This window comes from Conger conger, chromosome 12, assembly GCF_963514075.1.
Source record: "Conger conger chromosome 12, fConCon1.1, whole genome shotgun sequence".
In the NCBI taxonomy this organism is placed as follows: Eukaryota; Metazoa; Chordata; class Actinopteri; order Anguilliformes; family Congridae; genus Conger; species Conger conger.
Window position 1 is genome coordinate 34119065 of NC_083771.1, and position 19517 is coordinate 34138581.

General features: G+C 43.1%; 1 protein-coding gene across 2 annotated transcripts in view; it reads left to right on the forward strand.

Moving 5' to 3' along the window:
• Nucleotides 1-19517, forward strand: part of adamts6 (ADAM metallopeptidase with thrombospondin type 1 motif, 6) — a 70253-nt gene that overhangs the window by 45343 nt on the left and 5393 nt on the right. For both annotated transcript variants that reach the window (XM_061262759.1, XM_061262760.1), the window contains exons 16-23: nucleotides 1167-1290; nucleotides 2283-2363; nucleotides 5140-5303; nucleotides 6555-6693; nucleotides 9574-9703; nucleotides 12898-13102; nucleotides 13449-13625; nucleotides 17561-17717. In XM_061262759.1, the coding sequence (XP_061118743.1) occupies nucleotides 1167-1290; nucleotides 2283-2363; nucleotides 5140-5303; nucleotides 6555-6693; nucleotides 9574-9703; nucleotides 12898-13102; nucleotides 13449-13625; nucleotides 17561-17717 (1177 nt within the window). The remainder of the gene's footprint in view (nucleotides 1-1166; nucleotides 1291-2282; nucleotides 2364-5139; nucleotides 5304-6554; nucleotides 6694-9573; nucleotides 9704-12897; nucleotides 13103-13448; nucleotides 13626-17560; nucleotides 17718-19517) is intronic.

Genomic DNA, 19517 nt, shown 5'->3' on the forward strand with positions numbered 1-19517 from the left:
CACAGAAAAGAATGAAAGTAGTGCCGTCACCTGATTCGCAAAGCATGATGGGTAGATCTCCCTCTGATTCTTATCTGACCTCCGCAGTTCCTGCTACAATTGTGTCTGGATTTGCGTCAGGAAACAAGTAGGCCAGAATTGTGGGAAAATTGCATTCAATGGCAATATTGTGTGTACATTACTATTGAATGAGAAACGTTTCATATTGACCTCCGAAAGATGTAAACTTGTATTCTGTGTTTTGAAGCTATTGTGTGTGCGTGTGCGTTTGTGTGTACAGTAAGTTTGCGTGAGAGAGAGAGAAAGAGGGGAGTTTGTGCACAAACATTTGCGTGGATGTATTCTTGCAGCTTGTACAGTATATAAATCTTTAAATTTTACCACAGAAAAATTTACTTCCATTCATCTGGACTGAGCTGACTGACAGAGTTTAAGGCTGACATATTGAGATGGCTATTCTACGAATCAATGCATTTTTGCCATTCAATAGATTTTCACAGAAGAGCAAGAATATGTTTATTTAGGTATGCATGAGAATTAATGGTATTTCTCTGTGGAGTTTCTCTGTCATTATCATTCAATAATGATTCAACAGCGCCAATAGTTCGCATTTTCTAAAATGCATAAGCTTCACACAGTTTGCTCATTTTAATAGTGTTCATTTCCAGAGACTATTTGTGATAGTTTATTTAGTTTATTTACCCATTGCCATCATAAATATACATTGTAGTGATGGCAGTTTTCAGAGGACTCCCAGAAGATCATACATTACCATTGTCAATTACACCATCATCTAAATTAGTTTTGTAACTATACGCATTGCCTCTCCATGCATGTGCATGTATTGTGAATGTGTAAATAATAGCTTCATTCACATACGTTTACTGCACATACTTATTACAAACATGTGTTACACAGCAAAGTGCAGAAAGGGCAGAGAGCTGTACAGGTTTGTTGACCCAGGGCTTTTTTGTAGGACTCCTTTAGCCGCTTGCTGCTGTGGTGCCCAACACACTTCAAAAGTTGCGCTTTGCTGCCTGATGTAAAGGTTGAGAAGTTCGCATTTCCTCTGAAGGCTCATAGCGGGCAAGAAGTTCTGGTGTGCCAGCGCTCTTACCCAAAAGCACTAACACAAGGTAGTTTGTTTTTCTTTAAACCGTCCTCAGCATGTGGGCTGTGACAACATCCTGGGGTCCGACGCCAAGGAGGACCGCTGCCGGGTGTGCGGGGGGGACGGGAGCACCTGCGAGGCCACCGAGGGACTCTTCAACGACTCGCTCCCACGAGGAGGTACACCACACTACCGTCACACTCAACCAGCTAGGTCCAGCTAGGACCGTTGTCACTTTGCGGTCAGGGTTCTGAGACACTCAACCAGCTAGGTCCAGCTAGGACCGTTGTCGCTTTGCGGTCAGGGCTCTGAGATACATAACTGGCTTTGACTGCAGATAAATGGTCAGCACACTGAGATACAGGAGCTGGCTGCAACCACACCGCAACGTTCGAGGTTTGAGATTAATTACATTAGCGTACATTTATTTCACAGACCCTCTTATCCTCATACGTGACCCGGCTCTGACCGTAATGAGGGGCTCTAAACTAGAACATGGCTGGACGCCCTGTTGAGGAATGGATATAAAATGTGAAATGTGACTTGCATTTCCATGTTTGAGGGGTAACCGCAAAGCCAGCGAGTAAGGCGTGGAAAGGAATATTCTCACCTGTGGACCAATCTATCTCTCCCTGCTGGCCTACCAGCTGTGACAAGTTTCTGATCAGTTTTCTGGAAGACGCTCTGTATTCTCTTATCTCCAAGTGAGAGAGGCGAAAAACTCAGTGACTCATTGACTTTTTGGCAATCGGGACTTCTCGATGTGCCAGAACAGCACGCTTGCCAGACACTCCATTTTTCACGGGACTGTGTTAGTTTCCCAGGTCGCTGGGTGATATAGTGTGTGTTTTTAGTGTTGAGATGCACAAAGTCAAAATACAAACCCCGAGACAATATATGAGTATTAATGGCATCATTTATTGCGTGGAAATGGTCATGAAGACATCACTTGTCTGCGAGTGCCTCCAGAATCTGAAAGGGCCATGAAAAGGTGCAAGAGATGTGAAGTGTTCAGATGAGAGCAGTGTTTTTATTGAAAGTTATCATTTCCCTGTTTTTATTTTTTCTTGTAATTGCAGTGTTCCTCTAGAATTGAGAGAATGGTCTTCATGATATTTTCTTTTTGAATAAGTGGTTGCTGTACTTATTTTTTCTCCTCTTTCTCCTCTAGGCTACATGGAGGTCGTTCAGATTCCAAGGGGTTCTGTCCATATCGAGATCAAAGAAGTGTCCATGTCAAAAAACTACATTGGTAAATCATTTCTCTATGACAGGATAGATCTGGAACAAAATGTGATGATAAACACATTTGTTTTATGTGATCTTGTAATGAAAACCGTTCTTGGTGGTACTTATTAAAACTTGAAAAAAAGGCAAAAGCAGGTTCTTTCAAGATGTTCTGGCTTGAAGTATGTTGAACTGGTCCCATTCTCACTTCTTTGTGTATTTCACTTTTCATTAGTTTTCAAATGGCTTCATCTTCAGGCCACACCAAAATATATTATCAAGATGTTATAAAAAAAGACCAGCCAAGAATTGGCTTTGGTTAATGAAGGCACAGTTGTGCTGAAGCTCGCTGTTACTCAAGGCAACCAGCGGATAGTGATGTGTGTGAGTAATGAGAAGCTGGATGGATGTGGCTTTTCTGTTTATCTTTTTTGAGGGTTTTTTTATCCATTAGGTCCATGTTACACATCTCTGGGTTATTTCCTCAGACTCCTCTGGCTTTGTGGGAGAGATAGCAAGGCTGTCTAGAGCAGTTTCATCACACTGAAAAGCAGCCGAGCTGGCAGGTCCTCTGCCATAAATCTGAATTACCAATGACGATCATTGCCTCTCCGATAACAGCCATTGATTTTAGTGGGCTAGATGAAGGAGTTTGGGATTACAGGCAGAGAGGAAAACAGCCGCTGGGGACATGCCGTAATTAAAGCAATCTTAACAAGCGGATTCAATTAGTTTGTTTGGAAAACAATCATAGATAGGGGAGAAGCCTGCGTTGGCAGTCATAGTGGCATTAATGCTGCAGTGTATGTCATCACTGGAGTATCTTGGTCACATGGTAACACCAGGCTCCAGTCCAAACTCATGCCACGTTTATTTAGCTGTTTTGGTTCTTTTACCTTTTCTCCCCTGTTTATATCGAATTGCTGATGGACTATACTCTTCCTAGGCTATATTCTAGTCATAAGTATTTTTCTATTCTTTTTTGAAGAATTACTTCTCTCCGCATCACAAGCCAAAGTATCTCTAGTGAAAGCTAATATCAGAAATCTGAACTGCGGTTCAGTCACCACAAATTTAAGTAACCTCTGTATTAGTTTGGAAGTGTCCGGTAAATACTGTAATACACTTTAATCATAAAATGATAGATATAAGACCAGGCTTCTCTTTTAAGGGAAATAATTTTCAGGCTTGTGGGTCCAGGGCTGTTCGGAACAGATTTGTAGAGAATTCAGAGTCACTGTTTGAAAGTGATGTTGATTTATGGAGTGCGGAAAACTCCTCTGGTTTCGTTCACGCGAGACGCTCGTGTCCATGCAACGTGAACACGGGCCAGCCGCTCTGGTGAGGCTGTGTGTCAGAAGCTGGAATGAGAGAAACGAAGGAAGGAAGGAAGGAAGGGGGAGAAATAAAGAAAGAAAGTTTTGTAGAAAGAAACTTTGAAGAATGGAATTCCGAATGACTTGTTCAAGGTTACTTTGACCCATTGAAAAAGTCATCCGCGTAAAACTCTTTAATGATCTGGCGGGAGGCATGCTGACACAGCCAAATATGGGCAGTACTCAAACGGGATGTTCATTCATTCTGGACCACAGTGTTCCACCCTGCTGAAATGATATACAAGTTTCCTGTATAAAGTAAATATCCTAGTAAGGATTTGTTTGTGAGGATTTTTGTGGTAGTGCTGGCGTGAATTTCCCATCCATGTGTTTCGAGCTTTGAAAACGTTATCCCTTTTGTGGCTTGATCACATTGCGTTCATACATGTAGCAGTCAGTGACATGCAGTCTTCACTGATGGACTATAATTATCATTGTGGCTCATTGCTCTATTGAGGTTATTAACATCTGTCGTATTGGACGGACTGTGGTGGGGCCAGTGCTGCTTCAGGGCAAGCTGAGCACGTCTGTGATGAAAGGCATGTACTTTCCTCTGTCTGTGTCATGAGTGAATGAGTCCTCAACAGTCCTCAACATACCTAATCTGTTCTGCCTGTGATTGGTTTATTCTGTTTCTATGGTGCCCAAGCAGGCCATGTAAGGTCAGCATGTATGCTGTCTTGCTTGTTTTTTGCTCCTATTTTTTGCCAATTCAGGACAAAAAACTTCCATTAGACACAACAGGTCCAATGTGCATAATACCAGAAATTCATAGGATCTCCTCCACCTCACTTTACACACACACATTTTAAAGGTAGATTCCACACGTTTTAGTGGTCAGAGTGGTTATTACTGTGCAAATGGCAGGGAGTGTCATTTGAACCCTGAGTCAGATTTCTCATCTCTAAGGACTCTAGAGAAGAACAGGAAAACAATAGTACCGTCTAAATACTAATGGGAAAAGTGAAATCGATGAGTCATGGCCACTACTCCCCACAGATTTCGATAAGTTATGGGTTTACATCTCCAACTCCTAATGATAACCTTGGAGAGGAGAATTTAGAACAGATCAAGTAATTTGTGATTTTGCAATTTGGCCCCTTTCAGTGCGTAGAAAGTGGATATTTGGAGACCTGTTGTGCTTGGAGACGAGACATTTGTTTTGACAACAAGAAAGATTGTGAAATGTTCCACCTGAGGAGATGTCTTTTTTAGGGGGGAGTGTCAACCCAAGATTGCACAGATCCTCCAGTAGGAGTAAATGTCATCAATGACATCAGGAAGCTTCAGACTCATGATGACAGAAAGGAATGACCTAATCACAGCTCCTCTCACCTGCACACACAACATGCAGACACACACACACACACCTAACCTTTGCATGTACGGCTGGATGTTTAACCGGATGCATTCTCTCACCTCCAGCTTTGAAATCGGAGGGAGATGACTACTATATCAACGGAGCGTGGACCATCGACTGGCCCCGGAAGTTTGACATTGCAGGGACAGCGTTCCACTACAAGAGGCCCTCAGATGAGCCAGAGTCCCTGGAGGCCCTTGGGGCCACCACTGAGAATCTATTCGTCATGGTAAACTTTCCTGCTCCCCCATTTCAGTTGCTCAATCTTTACTTTCTATAGCTTCACAACAAAAAATACACAAGTTTGAACCATATATGGGGGAAAACTGGAAGCTCATTCCCTCTTAATAAGTGATGGAGTTGAACTCCTGGAGAATGTTAAGATACACAGAAGAAGAATAGCACATTTAAACACTCAACACAAGGAGATTCCCTAACTGAAGTGTTGTGCGCACCCCTCCCCTGTCACACTGCCAGCCCTGTGGTGTTATGACATCTTGTCACAAATGTATTAATAAGCATGAAGGCATAAACACATCTTGATTAAAAGTGTCACAGTTACGAGATTTGGCTTGGCAATGTGGGTACATTTTTGTCATACCCTTTGTGGAAGTTAGTAGATCGCTGCTGAGAAGAACTGTGAGCTGAACTTGAAAAAAAGAAACCCAGAACATTACAAAACATCTTATGCAGCAGACAGAAAGCATCAAACAAGATTGTTTTTATCACAGAGTCACTCAAAAATGACTGCATGTTTTCAGAGCATGGAAGAATCTATACATTAAACAAGCAAATCTCATGACGATAGCTTCATATTTTAACATACTGCTGAGGAAGCACAGGAATCTGTTTTGAATGCACACTGTTTGAAAAGTCTGTTTCTTTCCAAATAAACCAAACGTCTGTATGCTAACCTTGCATGACCTCCGTACAGTGGTCTGAAATGTTGCATTTATATACATTCATGCTGAATAACCCAGGTCTGGTTAAGCTTAAGTACATGTGGTCACACGCACACATGGAAGCACACACACTATAACTGTGACTATCTAACAGTCCCTGAGACCACCATGGTCTATGCCCTGGATCCCATTCCTGAAAAAACCAGACCTCACACTCAAAGCCATTGTAGGCAGGACAGAGCAGCCATGATACTCTTCTCCATCACATAAATTGACAGAAGCACGACATGACCACAGTGCACCTGCTATAAGTAGAGGGTGGTGCAGAAGCAGGAAAACCACAGTCAGGTGGGGTCACGTTGGCTTTTATGCAGTTACATAAAAGGCTTTTACAAACAGCTTACAGCCCGGTAAATGCAATCCATGTAAGTTGCTGGTTTTTTACCTGACGTAATTCAGCTTAAGTACGTTGCTCAATGGAACCATGACAGTGCCCTGCCTGGGACCTAGTCCAACAGCCTTGGAGTCCAAGCCCAGCTCCCTTAACCACTACGCTACACCGTCCTGCACCTTAACAGGTGCTCCTGCAGGAACAGAACCTGGGCATCCGCTACAAGTTCAATGTTCCCATCCTGCGGACCGGGAGTGGGGACAGCGAGGTGGGGTTCTCCTGGCACCACCTGCCGTGGTCCGAGTGCTCAGCGACCTGTGCTGGAGGTGAGCGTCTCCCACCTTCACCGGCTGACTGCACTCAAACATCTGAAATTCAATGTTGCAGTTTTACAGCAAACCAAATGAGCTGGTAGTCTGCGGGATAGCTTAGCAGGGCGTGTAACACATGCGCAGATGGGTGCTGTCTAACAGAGTAGGCCGAACTTGTGCTGTCGATGGGCAGAAGGACCTGTTCTCATCTTCTGAGATTCTTAAAATGGAATGACGTTCCTTACTGTACAGTTTATTAGGAATGTGCTTTAAGGGCAAAATCACTATTTCCTTCGATGATTTATTTTGTGGTTTTAGGGTCAGCACTTGTCATCTCCTCTTTTCAAAAGCATGATTATGACTCCTTTTGAGAGGTCCGTGCCCCCAAATGCCCATCATATAAGATTTCAAATCATGTCCAGGTGGCCATTAAATGTTTTTATTTCTGAAATTTCTAACTGAAACCAGTTTATATCAATCAGACCTAATTTAAGCCAAGCCCCAGTATACTATGAAAGCTAGCAGCAGTCTGTATGTTAGCAGGAGGCTAGCATGCTGAATGGACAGCATATCACAAATGCAATGCAAAAACCTTGTATGTATGTGATTTATTTTACACACAATAAATGACGTCTTCCATCTTTATACTGTAAATGTCTCAAGTCAGCTTCCATTTCTGTTGGCAAATGGAAAACAGTCACTTGCTGCTCCCGAGGAAGTAATTTATTTTGTGGAACAACAAAATAATCTATAATGCTTTATAGATTATCTTACGCCCAGTCTTGTCTCTCATCGCTCAGTGAGGTCATGATTACAGAATGTCAAAACATCACCTGTTTGCATGAAATTGAAATAAAATTGCATACAATTAAATCAGAATTGAAAATCTAGAAAACCAAGACTGCATTATGCACATGAATATCTGGTCTTCACTCTTATGAGAACATTTGTGGTGTTAGTGGTGTGTTAGTGGCAGTGGTTAGTGTGTGCCAGGACTGAGTATCTTAAAGGCTTCAACTGTCTCCTCAGTCTTAAGAAGCAGATCATATGTTTTCTATATTTTAGTGAGGGACATGATTATTGTTCAATTTGTATGAACTAACTCTTAAGGATTTCTCTTGGTTAACCAGTACAACGGTTTTACAGCTGGAAGATATCCCAAACCTGCCTGCTATATAATTAAACATTCTAACTTCCCAAGACAGTTAAATGTGGGCAGTGATAAAAACAACTAAACCATTTTGTTGGCCCAGAAGTGCAGGCTTCTTATAAAACAATAAAGAATGTTTTTATACATGGAGATTTAAAAACATTTGAAGTATTTGTGAAATTGCTTAAATTGGGGAACTAGGGAGTTTTAGTTTCTAAACCACGAAAAAGAGAAAGTTGCTTCCATAAGAAACTTAATAGACGCATTTCATGGATATTTTATAGCAATTAAATAAATACAGAAAATCTGCCTAAACCTTCATTTGCTTAAGAGCAAGCCCTGTGAACTAATACTGTTGCATGAAAAACTTCATATGCAGTGTTGCTTTTTAAATATTATTTTTTACTCCCATAACTACTGGAACATTTCTGCAAACATACACTCAGTGAGGACTTTATTGGGTATTTATTAGACTATTTGTCTCCTCCTGCTGTAGCCGATCCACTTAAGAGGTTTGATGTGTTGTGTGTTCAGAGATACTCTTCTGCATACCGCTGTTCTAATGTGTGGTTATTTGCGTTACTGTCACCTTCCTGACAGCTTTGACCAGTCCGGCCCTTCTCCACTGACCTCTCTCATTAACATGGCGTTTTTGCCCACAGAACTACTGCTCTCTGGATGTTTTTTGTTTTTTGCACGATTCTCTGCAAACTCTCGAGACAATCTCAGGAGATCAGCAGTTTCTGAGATAGTCAGACCACCTTATCTGTCACCAACAATAACAAAGTCACTTAGATCACATTTCTTCCCCATTCTGACATTTAGTCTGAACAGCTGAACCTCTTTACCATGTCTGCCTATAGTTGCTGCCATTATTGGCTGATTAATTTGCATTAACAAGCTACTGTATCGGTCTACCTAATAAAGTGCTCGGTGAGTGTATATCCTGCAATTCGGTGTAGTTTTTTACTAATGTACCACCATCAGGCAAATAAACAAGACTCTTTAAAGGTTTACATCCCTCCATATCCCCAGAGATATTCATGATTTTACTAGATGCACAGCATTCATTATATTGGCAGAACACTGCTTCTAAATGAGCACAACAACCCCAGATCCTGCACATGTCTTCGACCGTGCTGTCCGTAGAAATCTCCTGAATTCGTCCTTTACATGAGCCAGAGCCTGCTGCCTGAGTCAGCTCTCTCTGTGGGGGGTGGAGTTGCTTTGGAAGGGCTCAGTTGTGCCTCTTTGTCTTGACCCTAAGTTTTGTTATCCTACCACAAATGCGTGGACCATCTCGCGCTCCAGGCATTGGCATATCGTATTACAGTGAGCTGAATAACATGGCACACTGCTTTCCCCGCAAGTCGCCAAAGTGGCCCGCTTGGAACGCCTGTGTGGAAAGGAATGCAAACCCACAACGGCTGGGCCTCGGTGTTTCAGCTAATACTGTGGCATTTCCAAATACTCCGTCCTCCAGAGGATACTTGTGTGACTTTTATAAAAGATGTCCAGATGACCGCCCTCCAAAAAATGAAACAATGAATTTCTCATTTGGTAGAGGGATGTATGTGGGGAGAACTCAATATTTAGGTGGAAAATATTTATTGCCGTGCTCAGACATCAGCCTCCTGTGTTTCTGTATTGTTTTCTGCTGGTTCAGAACTGGGATTTAACACAAACACTCTGCTGTGCGTCTCCATGGCCACGCATTTGAATGATTGTCTCTCTCTCATCCATAGGTTCACAGAAGCAAGAGGTTGTGTGTAAAAGGCTAGATGACGGCTCTGTGGTCCAGAATAGCTACTGCGACTCAGACAGCAAACAGCCAGAGAACCATCGGGATTGCAACACGGAGCCTTGCCCCCCAGAGTGAGCCATCTCTCATGATATGTAACATGATATGTAATATGAGCATGTGTGTGATGTGTGTGAACGTGCGTGCATGTGTGTGTTTGTGTATGTGTGGGAGGGGTGTGAGCAATTGTGCTTTTTTATTTGTGAATTTGTTGCATAACAAATGCCACATTATGCCCTTCCATTAAGTATTTGATTTTGTTATTTTTGCTTTTCAGTCACTTAGCTCTCAATTTATATTCCAGAATAAATCTTTGGTCGTTTATATATCTGTATATATAAGCCTACAGATAATTAAAGTCCACCATGAATCCCACACTCCTAATCCTCCACAGCTTTATTATAATCCTGTAGGATTTTTTGTTCTTTGGTACTTGACCAGCAAAGGTGTAGAGGATTAAGAGTGTGAGGTCTCCATTTTACTTCACTTCCATCAATGTATGTCTATGGCTTTCTCTTTATTACCACGTTGGAAATCCACCAACCCCTATAGTTTTGTCCTTGAAACACACATTACAGAGTTTGCCACTGACTCATCATTTCTGCAGTAACTGAAATGAATGAAAATGATTGCATAAGAATTGGGAAAAACAAGTAAACCATTCTGAAATGAGTCAAGGAAAAAGTGGCATGACCTTGAAATTGAATGACCCCTGTCTCTACTTGGTTAACGGCCTTAACCAACTTGAGTTCCCCTGAGTCTTTTCACTGCAGGCATAATCCTGGTCTCTTTTGAAAGATAACCCTTTGGGGTTTGTTTTCCAAGAGTCAAAATTACTCTAAATATTGCGAAAACAAAGTTGCAGAAGCTCAAACCATGGAAGTGGTAGATTCTTTTCTCACTGAAAATACTTTCTGTTTTTGAGTGGCTTGATTGTGGCTTTTTAGAATTAGAAACTATAACGCATTTGGTTCACTGGACCCTTGCCGTGAAAAGGACAGTGACATTACCTTGATTCGTGTAATCTGTGGATTTCCAAAATGCAGAGAAGATGAAGAAGTCCCCCCACGCATGTTTTGCCACCCACATGTTACAAAATGAGGAACTGTTGTCACTAAAGTAATGGCATCTTAAAATAGGTTATAGAGATAGAACTGTGAGTTTTAATGCTTTCAAGCGGTCTATCCTGCTACCATAGTGATTGAAAATTGCACCATGAAAAATTGAATGAATGCAAAAAACCCGCACCAGCCCAGCCCTGTCACCATAAATTATGCCTTGCAGTGCATACAGTATTGCTGTGGCCTTTACGGAAATATTGTCTTACAATTCAGACCAGCAAGAGTCCTCTTTGGAGCACTAAAATGTCCGCAGTCCTTTTGGAAATTTGGCCCGAGAGTAATTGAGGCTGGATTTGAGGTCAGCAAAATGGCAGTTTGCCCCTGAACCTGTCTGAGCCATAACAACCACAATAAGAGAAACACGCTGACCCATCACCACATCATTTAAGTGTGTACTCAAGAATCTAAGAATTTATTCTCAAAATCCTAATTCATTCCTTTCGGTTACTGTTAATGCTTCCAGTACTTTGTGATGTTCAGTAATATGTATTATTAAAAGATTTCTTTTAAAAATATTACTACACAAGAAAATACATATTATGATACTGTATGTGAGGTATCACATACACTCCTGAGATGTTAAAAACAACAGTAGGAAGAGCTGCGGTGGTGCAACAGGCTAAGACGCAGCAGACTTGCAGTTGCAGTTTGCTGCAGTTGCACACTGCAGTTGGGTTCAATTCTCGGTCCTGCCAAAAGCCAAGTTTGGCCGGCTCACGTGGAGCAGCATAATTGGCTCGCTGCTCCAGAGGGAGGGACTTGGCAGGGTTAGTAGATCGCCGCACAATAAAGCACCTCGAGCGCATTGGAATCACGGTCACGAGCATGAGACGAGACGGCTTGAAGAAGGTGTGTCGTTCTCCTTCGGGCCGCTGAGGGGCGGGGTATGGGCGGTGTATCTAATACTAGCTCTAATTGAATCAGACGGGGTACAATTGGCTACCAAATTGGGGGGAAAAAAGGGAAAAATCCAGAAAAACTATTTAAAAATAAAAACATAATCAGTAGAACAGTAGAACATAATCTAGATTGTAAAATTCAGTTTTTCAAATTGTTCTTAATCCTTTATTTCTTTATTTCTTAATCACCCATTATTTACCTTCATAGCTAAGTTCGTCATGAATATAACAAGATTGAATTAATAAAATCCACTATATGTTTTACTTAGTTTTGAGTTGTAAAATGCTTTCTTGAAGAAAAAACAAAAATAAAACTTCATGCTTTATTTCTTCATATCTTAACTATTTTATGTGTTGTCTAACTCCAGAAGAAAATGAAGTGACCACCTGTGTTTAACCGTATTGGCCAGTTTACTTTATGAACCCAGGAGGGATAATATACTGTATGTGTATATGTGTGGTGGATGAATGCTGTGGCCAAAAACGCTAAAACCGTCCTTCTCAGCTGGGGAAGCGGTCAGGGAGAGTTCAGCCCTGTCTGAAATATTACATTGGAAGAAAAGGAACTCAATGTTTTTGGCCAATCCGTGGTAATGCTTTGCCAATGTTGGTTTGAGCGAACCTGAACCAAGAGATGGGCATCTGTGATGATGGGATACACAATGTGTTTTTGGCTTCACCTGATGCACAAGACTGCTCTTTCTGGCCTCAGTAACTCCCAACATAAAAAAAATATGTCAGTGTCCAGGTTGCTTTTTATAGTGATGCCAGATCTGATGGTAGATTTCAGACTCAAAGGCTAACATGAAACAAAATGTGTCTGTGTGTGCGTGTATGACTGTATGTATGCGTTTATATGGTAGACCACAGAACAGCTCACAAAACTGCTGCTTCTTTTTTCCATTTTTTCACATAGAAGGGAGAATGTGTGCATCACATTCTTGTGCATTTGAACAGTCATACTCAATGATCAGTCTGGGCAGGAGGAAATAATAACAATGTGATGTAAACATAGCTGTCTTTTACAATACCCATTTAATCCAGCAAAAACTCAAAAATAACCCAAGCTGATGCAGATGTTTGGACGTCACTGTTGGTTCACTGTGGTCTCTGGATATTCAGTTGGGCTGTGTGATCATTTGTAACCCATTTATCAGTTGAACGTGTTGCATAGCGTTACTTTATTTCCCGTAATCGGACCTAAAGAAAGTGTGATGTTGGAGTAAGTGGCGTGTGGTGTGGTCGCAGGTGGCTCATTGGCGACTGGGCCGACTGCAGTAAGACGTGCGACGGAGGGATGCGCACGCGCACGGTCCTGTGCATTCGCAGGATTGGCCCTGCCGAGGAGGAGACGCTGGAGGACAGCATCTGCCTGACTCACCGGCCAATCGAGAGAGAGTCCTGCAACAACCAGTCCTGTCCTCCGCAGTGGGTCACCCTGGATTGGTCAGAGGTGAGGGGGAGGGGGGGCGGGGGGGGCGTGGCTTTCCCCGTGACTACAGATGGCTTAACTTTCAGGGACAGCTGATCTCCTGAGAGTTGAATACATATTTATGTCAGATAGTCCTTCCAGTGTTTACAGCTGTTCAGGGCTTTTGTCCAGAGCTATAAAAAGACGCATGGCCTTCTGGCATGCATCTCTACAATAGCACTGGTTTGACTGTAGCTTTACTTATATCTCGCTCTGTTTCTGGTTTTCTAGCCATTCTCTTTGAATTGCTTTGGCTGAAAGAGTCCTTAGCTGTAAATTGTACGTAATAGCATAAGTAAGGTGGATGAAACGTTTCCCTGCTCCCCAGTGCACTCCTAAGTGTGGGCCCGGGTTCAAGCACCGCATCGTCCTGTGCAAGAGCAGCGACCTGACCAAGACCTTCCCTCCGGCTCACTGCTCCGACCACAACAAGCCCCCGGTGCGCATCCGCTGCAGCCTGGGCCGCTGCCCGCCCCCCCGCTGGATCCCAGGAGAGTGGGGACAGGTACGCACCACGCCGCCCAGCACATAAACACACACAACATCTTTTCAAGCATAAAGCATAAAAATTCAGGCAGCTTTCCACAGCTCCTCACTCAAAATTTTTAAAGGACTTAACTATTTCCTCAGATTGATGCGAACATAAAAAAACGCTGTAAGAAAGGGAATGATTTAGGGCAACCTGCAGAAGACATCCTTTGACTTGCATAAAGAAGAAGCAGAATTTGGACATCTGGCGGTTTGACCGTCTGCTGTGAAATCTAAGGCGAAACACATGGGCGAGTGATCCAGTGGCATCGCGTGTGTGCCGGCGACCCGCACGGCTCTGCCGCCCGTCACGTGACGCCGTCGAGACCAAGCTGACGGAACGGCCCTGTGTAATCGGCCGTTTCCACGAGAGCACCAGTTTACTGCTCTGGGACGTCTCTTTGTCAAAACAACATTTCCAAACAAACTCGAATGCTCCCTGATGCAGGGATTTCGCCAAGCCGCTGCACATTTGTCCATTGGGTCCTGTGTGTTTTGGTCAACAGTCAACATAATTTACACTTAAGATGACAAACGAGAGCCCCTGGAGGACCAGTGACGTCCGAGCGTGATTTAACGCGCCGGGAGTGTGCAAGTGGCAGGAATATTGTGCGCATTGTTTGAAGTTTATCTCCACAGCAGACAAGCCCTGCTTTCTCAAGGCCAAGGATATGTTTTGAAAAGGAGACTGAAACCACTGTCCTTCCAGAGATTGGTCCCTGCAGCTTTTTAGGTGGTTATGGGGGATGACCCAGTCAGAAATGGTCATCCTAAAAAATAATAGTGCTGACAAACAGAACAATGCAGTTGGCCTACAGTGTGTGGCCTCTGTAGTAAAAAAGAAAAGAAAAAAAGAATGTGTCGTTCTCTAAAATGCCATCAATACTTCACCCCTCCATAATACTTTTATGGTTTGAATGAGAGCTTTGAGAAAAAAAAGCATTTGAAAATGAATCCAAGGGAAAGGTGATGGGGTTTAAAGCGCATAAATCAAACAGATGGTCTGGAAAGGCATGCCCTTAGCATGCTGTGTGGTTTCTGGCGTGGAGAACTGTGACTCTTGGTGTAATTAAAACAGTGATGAGCAGAACCAGCCTTATCCCCTCTCACCTGGGACAGTCCCAGCTGGGTCTGGCCACAGCACTCTGACATTTGAGGCAGATTTGATTGGAGCTTATCTCACACCACCCTGGACGTCCTCCCCCCCCGCTACCCCACCACACCCCATCACGGACTCCTGTCACTCAGCACATTTTATTAACGTTGCGTGTGAATCAGTGCTCACAGACTAGAGCTGTCCTTGGGTGAGAAAGCAAGGCAGAGCCTTCACTGAGATCGCTCGATCACCCCCTGCCCCTGACCGGTGATAAATAATCTCCCATCACTTCCTGTATGCCCATCGATATGCCTTCACGAGTGGGGGCTGGTTCAGCGCCTGTTCCGGCACGTTCTGTTTCAGTTGAGGTGATATTTGGGGAGAGGTCCGGAGAGTAATTACTGCGAGAGCCTCTGACTCCAGGGGTGCCCTCAGACCCTCTCAGAATGGGGAGGATTGTTGTAGAGCAGACTCAGGGCCCTGCAAGCCAAAAGGTCAGCGGTTCAAATCCCACTTAAGGCCCTGCATTGACACATCCCATCTGTCAGGGCTGGAGCTCGGCACTAATAAAAAGGGGGCCTTTAATTTGCAAGGGTTGAAATGTCCAGACGCTGATCTGAGATTCCTGGAAGCTCATTTGAAGTGCCTGTGAGCTGGTGGTCAGAGCCTGTTAATGGGGCGTGCATGTGCTGATGGCTGCACTCTAACGCAGGTGTGTCCTCGTCTGGCACCAGCCTGAGACACGAGGGCCAGTGTCCTCGCCTGAGAATTACGGCCTGCTTACAAACACACTGCAGATCAGTGCAGTGTACATGCCATTTAACATGCCAAAAGAGCACCTTCATTATTATATGCAATGTCAAAAAAGGAAACAATTTCTTGAAGTTAGTTAAATCGACTAACATATATTAAATGCAATCTGTTTCATTTATTTTCCGTGAACTCTCAGAATGTGCATTTTTAAAAATCAGAGGCAGAGAAACTTCACGCACAAATCGACCCTTGGCAATTGCATGGACTTTAGTAAATTCAATGCAATACATAATCAGCTGCACTTATAATACCTCTGCGCTTCATTTGCGCGACCCACCCATATGCATTAAGGAGAGAAGCACAGCTTACAATGACTCACCTAGATAACGGGGTTCCAGCCCCGTGCGCCAGTTTGATACATGTACATACGACGCATGTTTCCTTGGCAGAATGCGTCATGTGCGCGCTTAGTACATCTGGCCCCATGTTTCCCCTTTTCATCCAAACTTAATTGGATCAGTTGTCAGGCTTAATTAGTGTAAAATGGCCATGCGTTCCAGGTAATCTGGGATCAGTGAAAATCTGCAGGCTCGTGTTCCACAGCCCTGTGGAGTGCGGTACCCAGCAGTGAAAACCAACCCGCTTTTGCCCAAGGGCCTTTCGCTAACATATGCAGAGGAATGTGGCAGTGGGAACGCACTGCTTAGTGAGACATACAAACACTTGTCTGGTCAATACGAAGGTTTCTCTCTCGGTTTATGACTGGTCCAGGTGTAGGTAGACTGAGGAGGCCCGCGTTTCCATGGCTGATGCGTTACTGACCCCATTTCAGACAGGGTCAGAGTTCGACTGCCCCTGTAATTAGTGCTTGTGAATTGGAAGCTGTTTTTTGAAGTTATGCTGTTTAAAGTTTTATGTGTGGAAACTGGTTTGAAAAACTGCCATAACACGGAAACCAAAAGAGAGAAAACAGTTGTGCTGCTGCTTGTACACTTGCAAGTTGTATTGTGTGAACTACTGACTGCTGTATGTTTTGTCTTAATTGATTCCTGCTTCCTTATTTTATATGCCTGTTGTTAAGCCAACAGCCGTGAAATAATTGTGATCCGCAGTCTCTGTTTCCATTCAGGCCCTTTGCTCTGGCCCTCTGCTGGTTTCTTCATTCTAAATCTCATTCTCGTATAATTGATCATTATTTATTCAATGATAAAAAATTCCTTTCTGCACCATTTAATTGTGGATGCCTCATTCCACATCCTCATGATAAACACTGGCTCCCCTGCTCTGCCCCCTTTTGGTAATTTTAGGTATTGCACTAATGTTCGGACAGGGACTAGTCCCATCACAGGCAGGCAGGGGTATTCCAGCCTTGTTGCATTGAGCTGTTGCTGAATTCACAGAAATGTAAATTTCATATATACCTCTCTTATTTTTCCTAAAATGTGCATGAGCCTATTTTAAAATAGGGATACAATGGACATCAGATGATTTTTGCTAATATCGTTAATTTTAAAAACACAAACTGATTGTAAGCTGTCAACTAAATTATTCCTGAAATATTAAACTTGTAAACCAGTAACTTGTACAAGGGAGGATTTACTTAATGGGTCTACTGCTCCCGCCTCAAGAAATGTTTGCAAAATGTATAACATGGAAAATACCTGTCCAAAAGTGATAAGTTACATAATAGACACATTGTTAGATTGGCGGATTTGCTCTTTTTATCTACCAAATTATGTAGTAAAAGGGGATTGATTAAAGCAAGTAAACATAAAAGCTGCAGGAAATCACAGGGTGCACCAGAAGCAAAAATACAAATTGATTGATTGGTGATTGACTGATGGTTGCAGGTCTTTTGAGGAGTACTTTCAGCCTGTGTAACAGTGTCTATGTTGTGTGTGTGTGTGTCTGTGTGCATGTGTGTGTGTGTGTGTGTGTGTGTTGTGTGTGTTGTGTGTGTGTGTGTGTGTGTTGTGTGTGTTGTGTGCATGTGTGCGTGTATGTGTGTGTGTGTGCGCGTACGTGTGTGTGTGTGTGTGTGTGTGTGTGTGTGTGTCCTGCAGTGTTCGGCGCAGTGCGGCCTGGGACAGCAGATGAGGGCGGTGCAGTGCCTCTCCTACACAGGGCAGCCGTCTGCAGACTGCGCCGAGTCTCTGCGCCCCCCCACCATGCAGCAGTGCGAGAGCAAGTGCGACGCCACGCCCATCTCCAGCGCAGAGGGTGAGTTCCTCCTGCCCCTGGCACATATCACCCCCCTGGCACATATCACCCCCCGGGCACATATCACCCCCCTGGCACATATGACCCTGGAGCCCGGCAGTACACAGTCTGTTTTGCACCTGGGACACCAGGTGAATGGGGCCTCTGGCCAGTTACTGACATTAATCAACCAGGGATCTATCAGATAGATGAGAGCAGTAATTACAGCAGTAATACTGGCCCTTGAGGGCCAGCTTGGAGAAGCCCTGGCCTACACCGGGGCTATTGTGCAGCGAGCACAATGAGTGTAGGGGGACGGGGGTAGAAACAACAGGGCCCACTGGGCCATCACATGAATGCCTTTTAAAAAATATACCCCTATTCTACCCCCAGTGATTTTCATTGACTTTACAATATGCCATTACAGTGCAGTCCATGTTACAACAGGGGACACACTATGGCCTGGATTTGATCTCCTGTTTGTGTTGTCCTTAAATTGCCCTTAACGAATAAATGGCAGTGTTTACTTTTACTCTGGAAACAAAAACATTACAAACATGATGTAACCAAACTGTTTGAGACGAAGAAAACATGTGCCTTTATCTGTTATGAGGTTTACGTCACATAAAGAGAGGTTAGCTTGTCTTCTACCTGCCAGTCATCATTTCTGCTTCCTTGTTTTTTGTAATTGTGCTGAAATTTGTTTGAGTATATTTTGGATTTGAGTAAAAACTATTCCGACGTACAGTGGGCTCCAGAATTATTGGCACCCTTAATAAGAAATTGAGAAAAGGGCTGCATGTAAAAAACAGCATGGATAATGATATATTTTGTGTTGAAACATACAGGAAAACAATATACTTTTTTTGTTAGTTGTTAGTTTTGTTAGTGTTCTCTAACCTTTTTAAACCTAAATTATAGGAAAGTACTCATGGTTGTCATTTTTTTCCAGGGGTATTTGAATAAAGTATTAAACCAGGGGTAGCAATAATTGTGGAACCTGTTTTTTGTGGATTTTTTATTTATTTATTTGAAAAAAGACTTTGGTTGATTCCATTGAACAAAGTAATCAATTTTAAATTAAATCTACTACACAATGAAGTGCATAACATGAAGCAGTATGAACTTTCTGAAGCCTATGTATGTGCCTTTGTTCTTGCACCTGTAGAAGTAATATTGGTGTCTTGTTTCCTGTTTGGTGATATAGTTACCATCAACACACAATAAATTAAGCAAAAACAGATAATATCTAGTCATTTATCTCAATCCATGTAAAGGTTAGGTATTCAAACGTATAGGGGAACAGTATCAAGTTACCCCTCTCAAGCTGTTAATGGAATATTTAAGCACCATTTACCGTGCGCATTAGTGCAAACACAGCTTGAGGCTGATCGCTTTGTTGCCCCAGCGGGTGATCAGGGAATGTCTCTTTTCATTTGGTTTTCCTGGAGACATTTTAACATCCTAATAAGGGAAGACACTCTCATCACGATAAGGCATTTAATCCCTCATCATTCAGCTCTTCTCAATCATGGCAGCCTGCCCGGACCATGAATCACACCCGGATTTATCTCTATTTATATATCTATCTATCGCTCTTTTTTCTTTCTTTTTCTTTATCTCTCTCTCTCTCCTGAGATGGTGTAATTAAGTTGTGAAGGTTGAAGGTAGCTTATTGGCTGGCCTGGCACTGGAGGATCAAGGTGAATAATGAGAGAGATGGAAAGAGGGAGGAAGAAAGAAAGAGTGAGACAGAGAGTGGACAGTGGGGTTCCTTCTTGTCCCTCTAGCCAGATTTGGTGACATCACACAGGCTGTCTT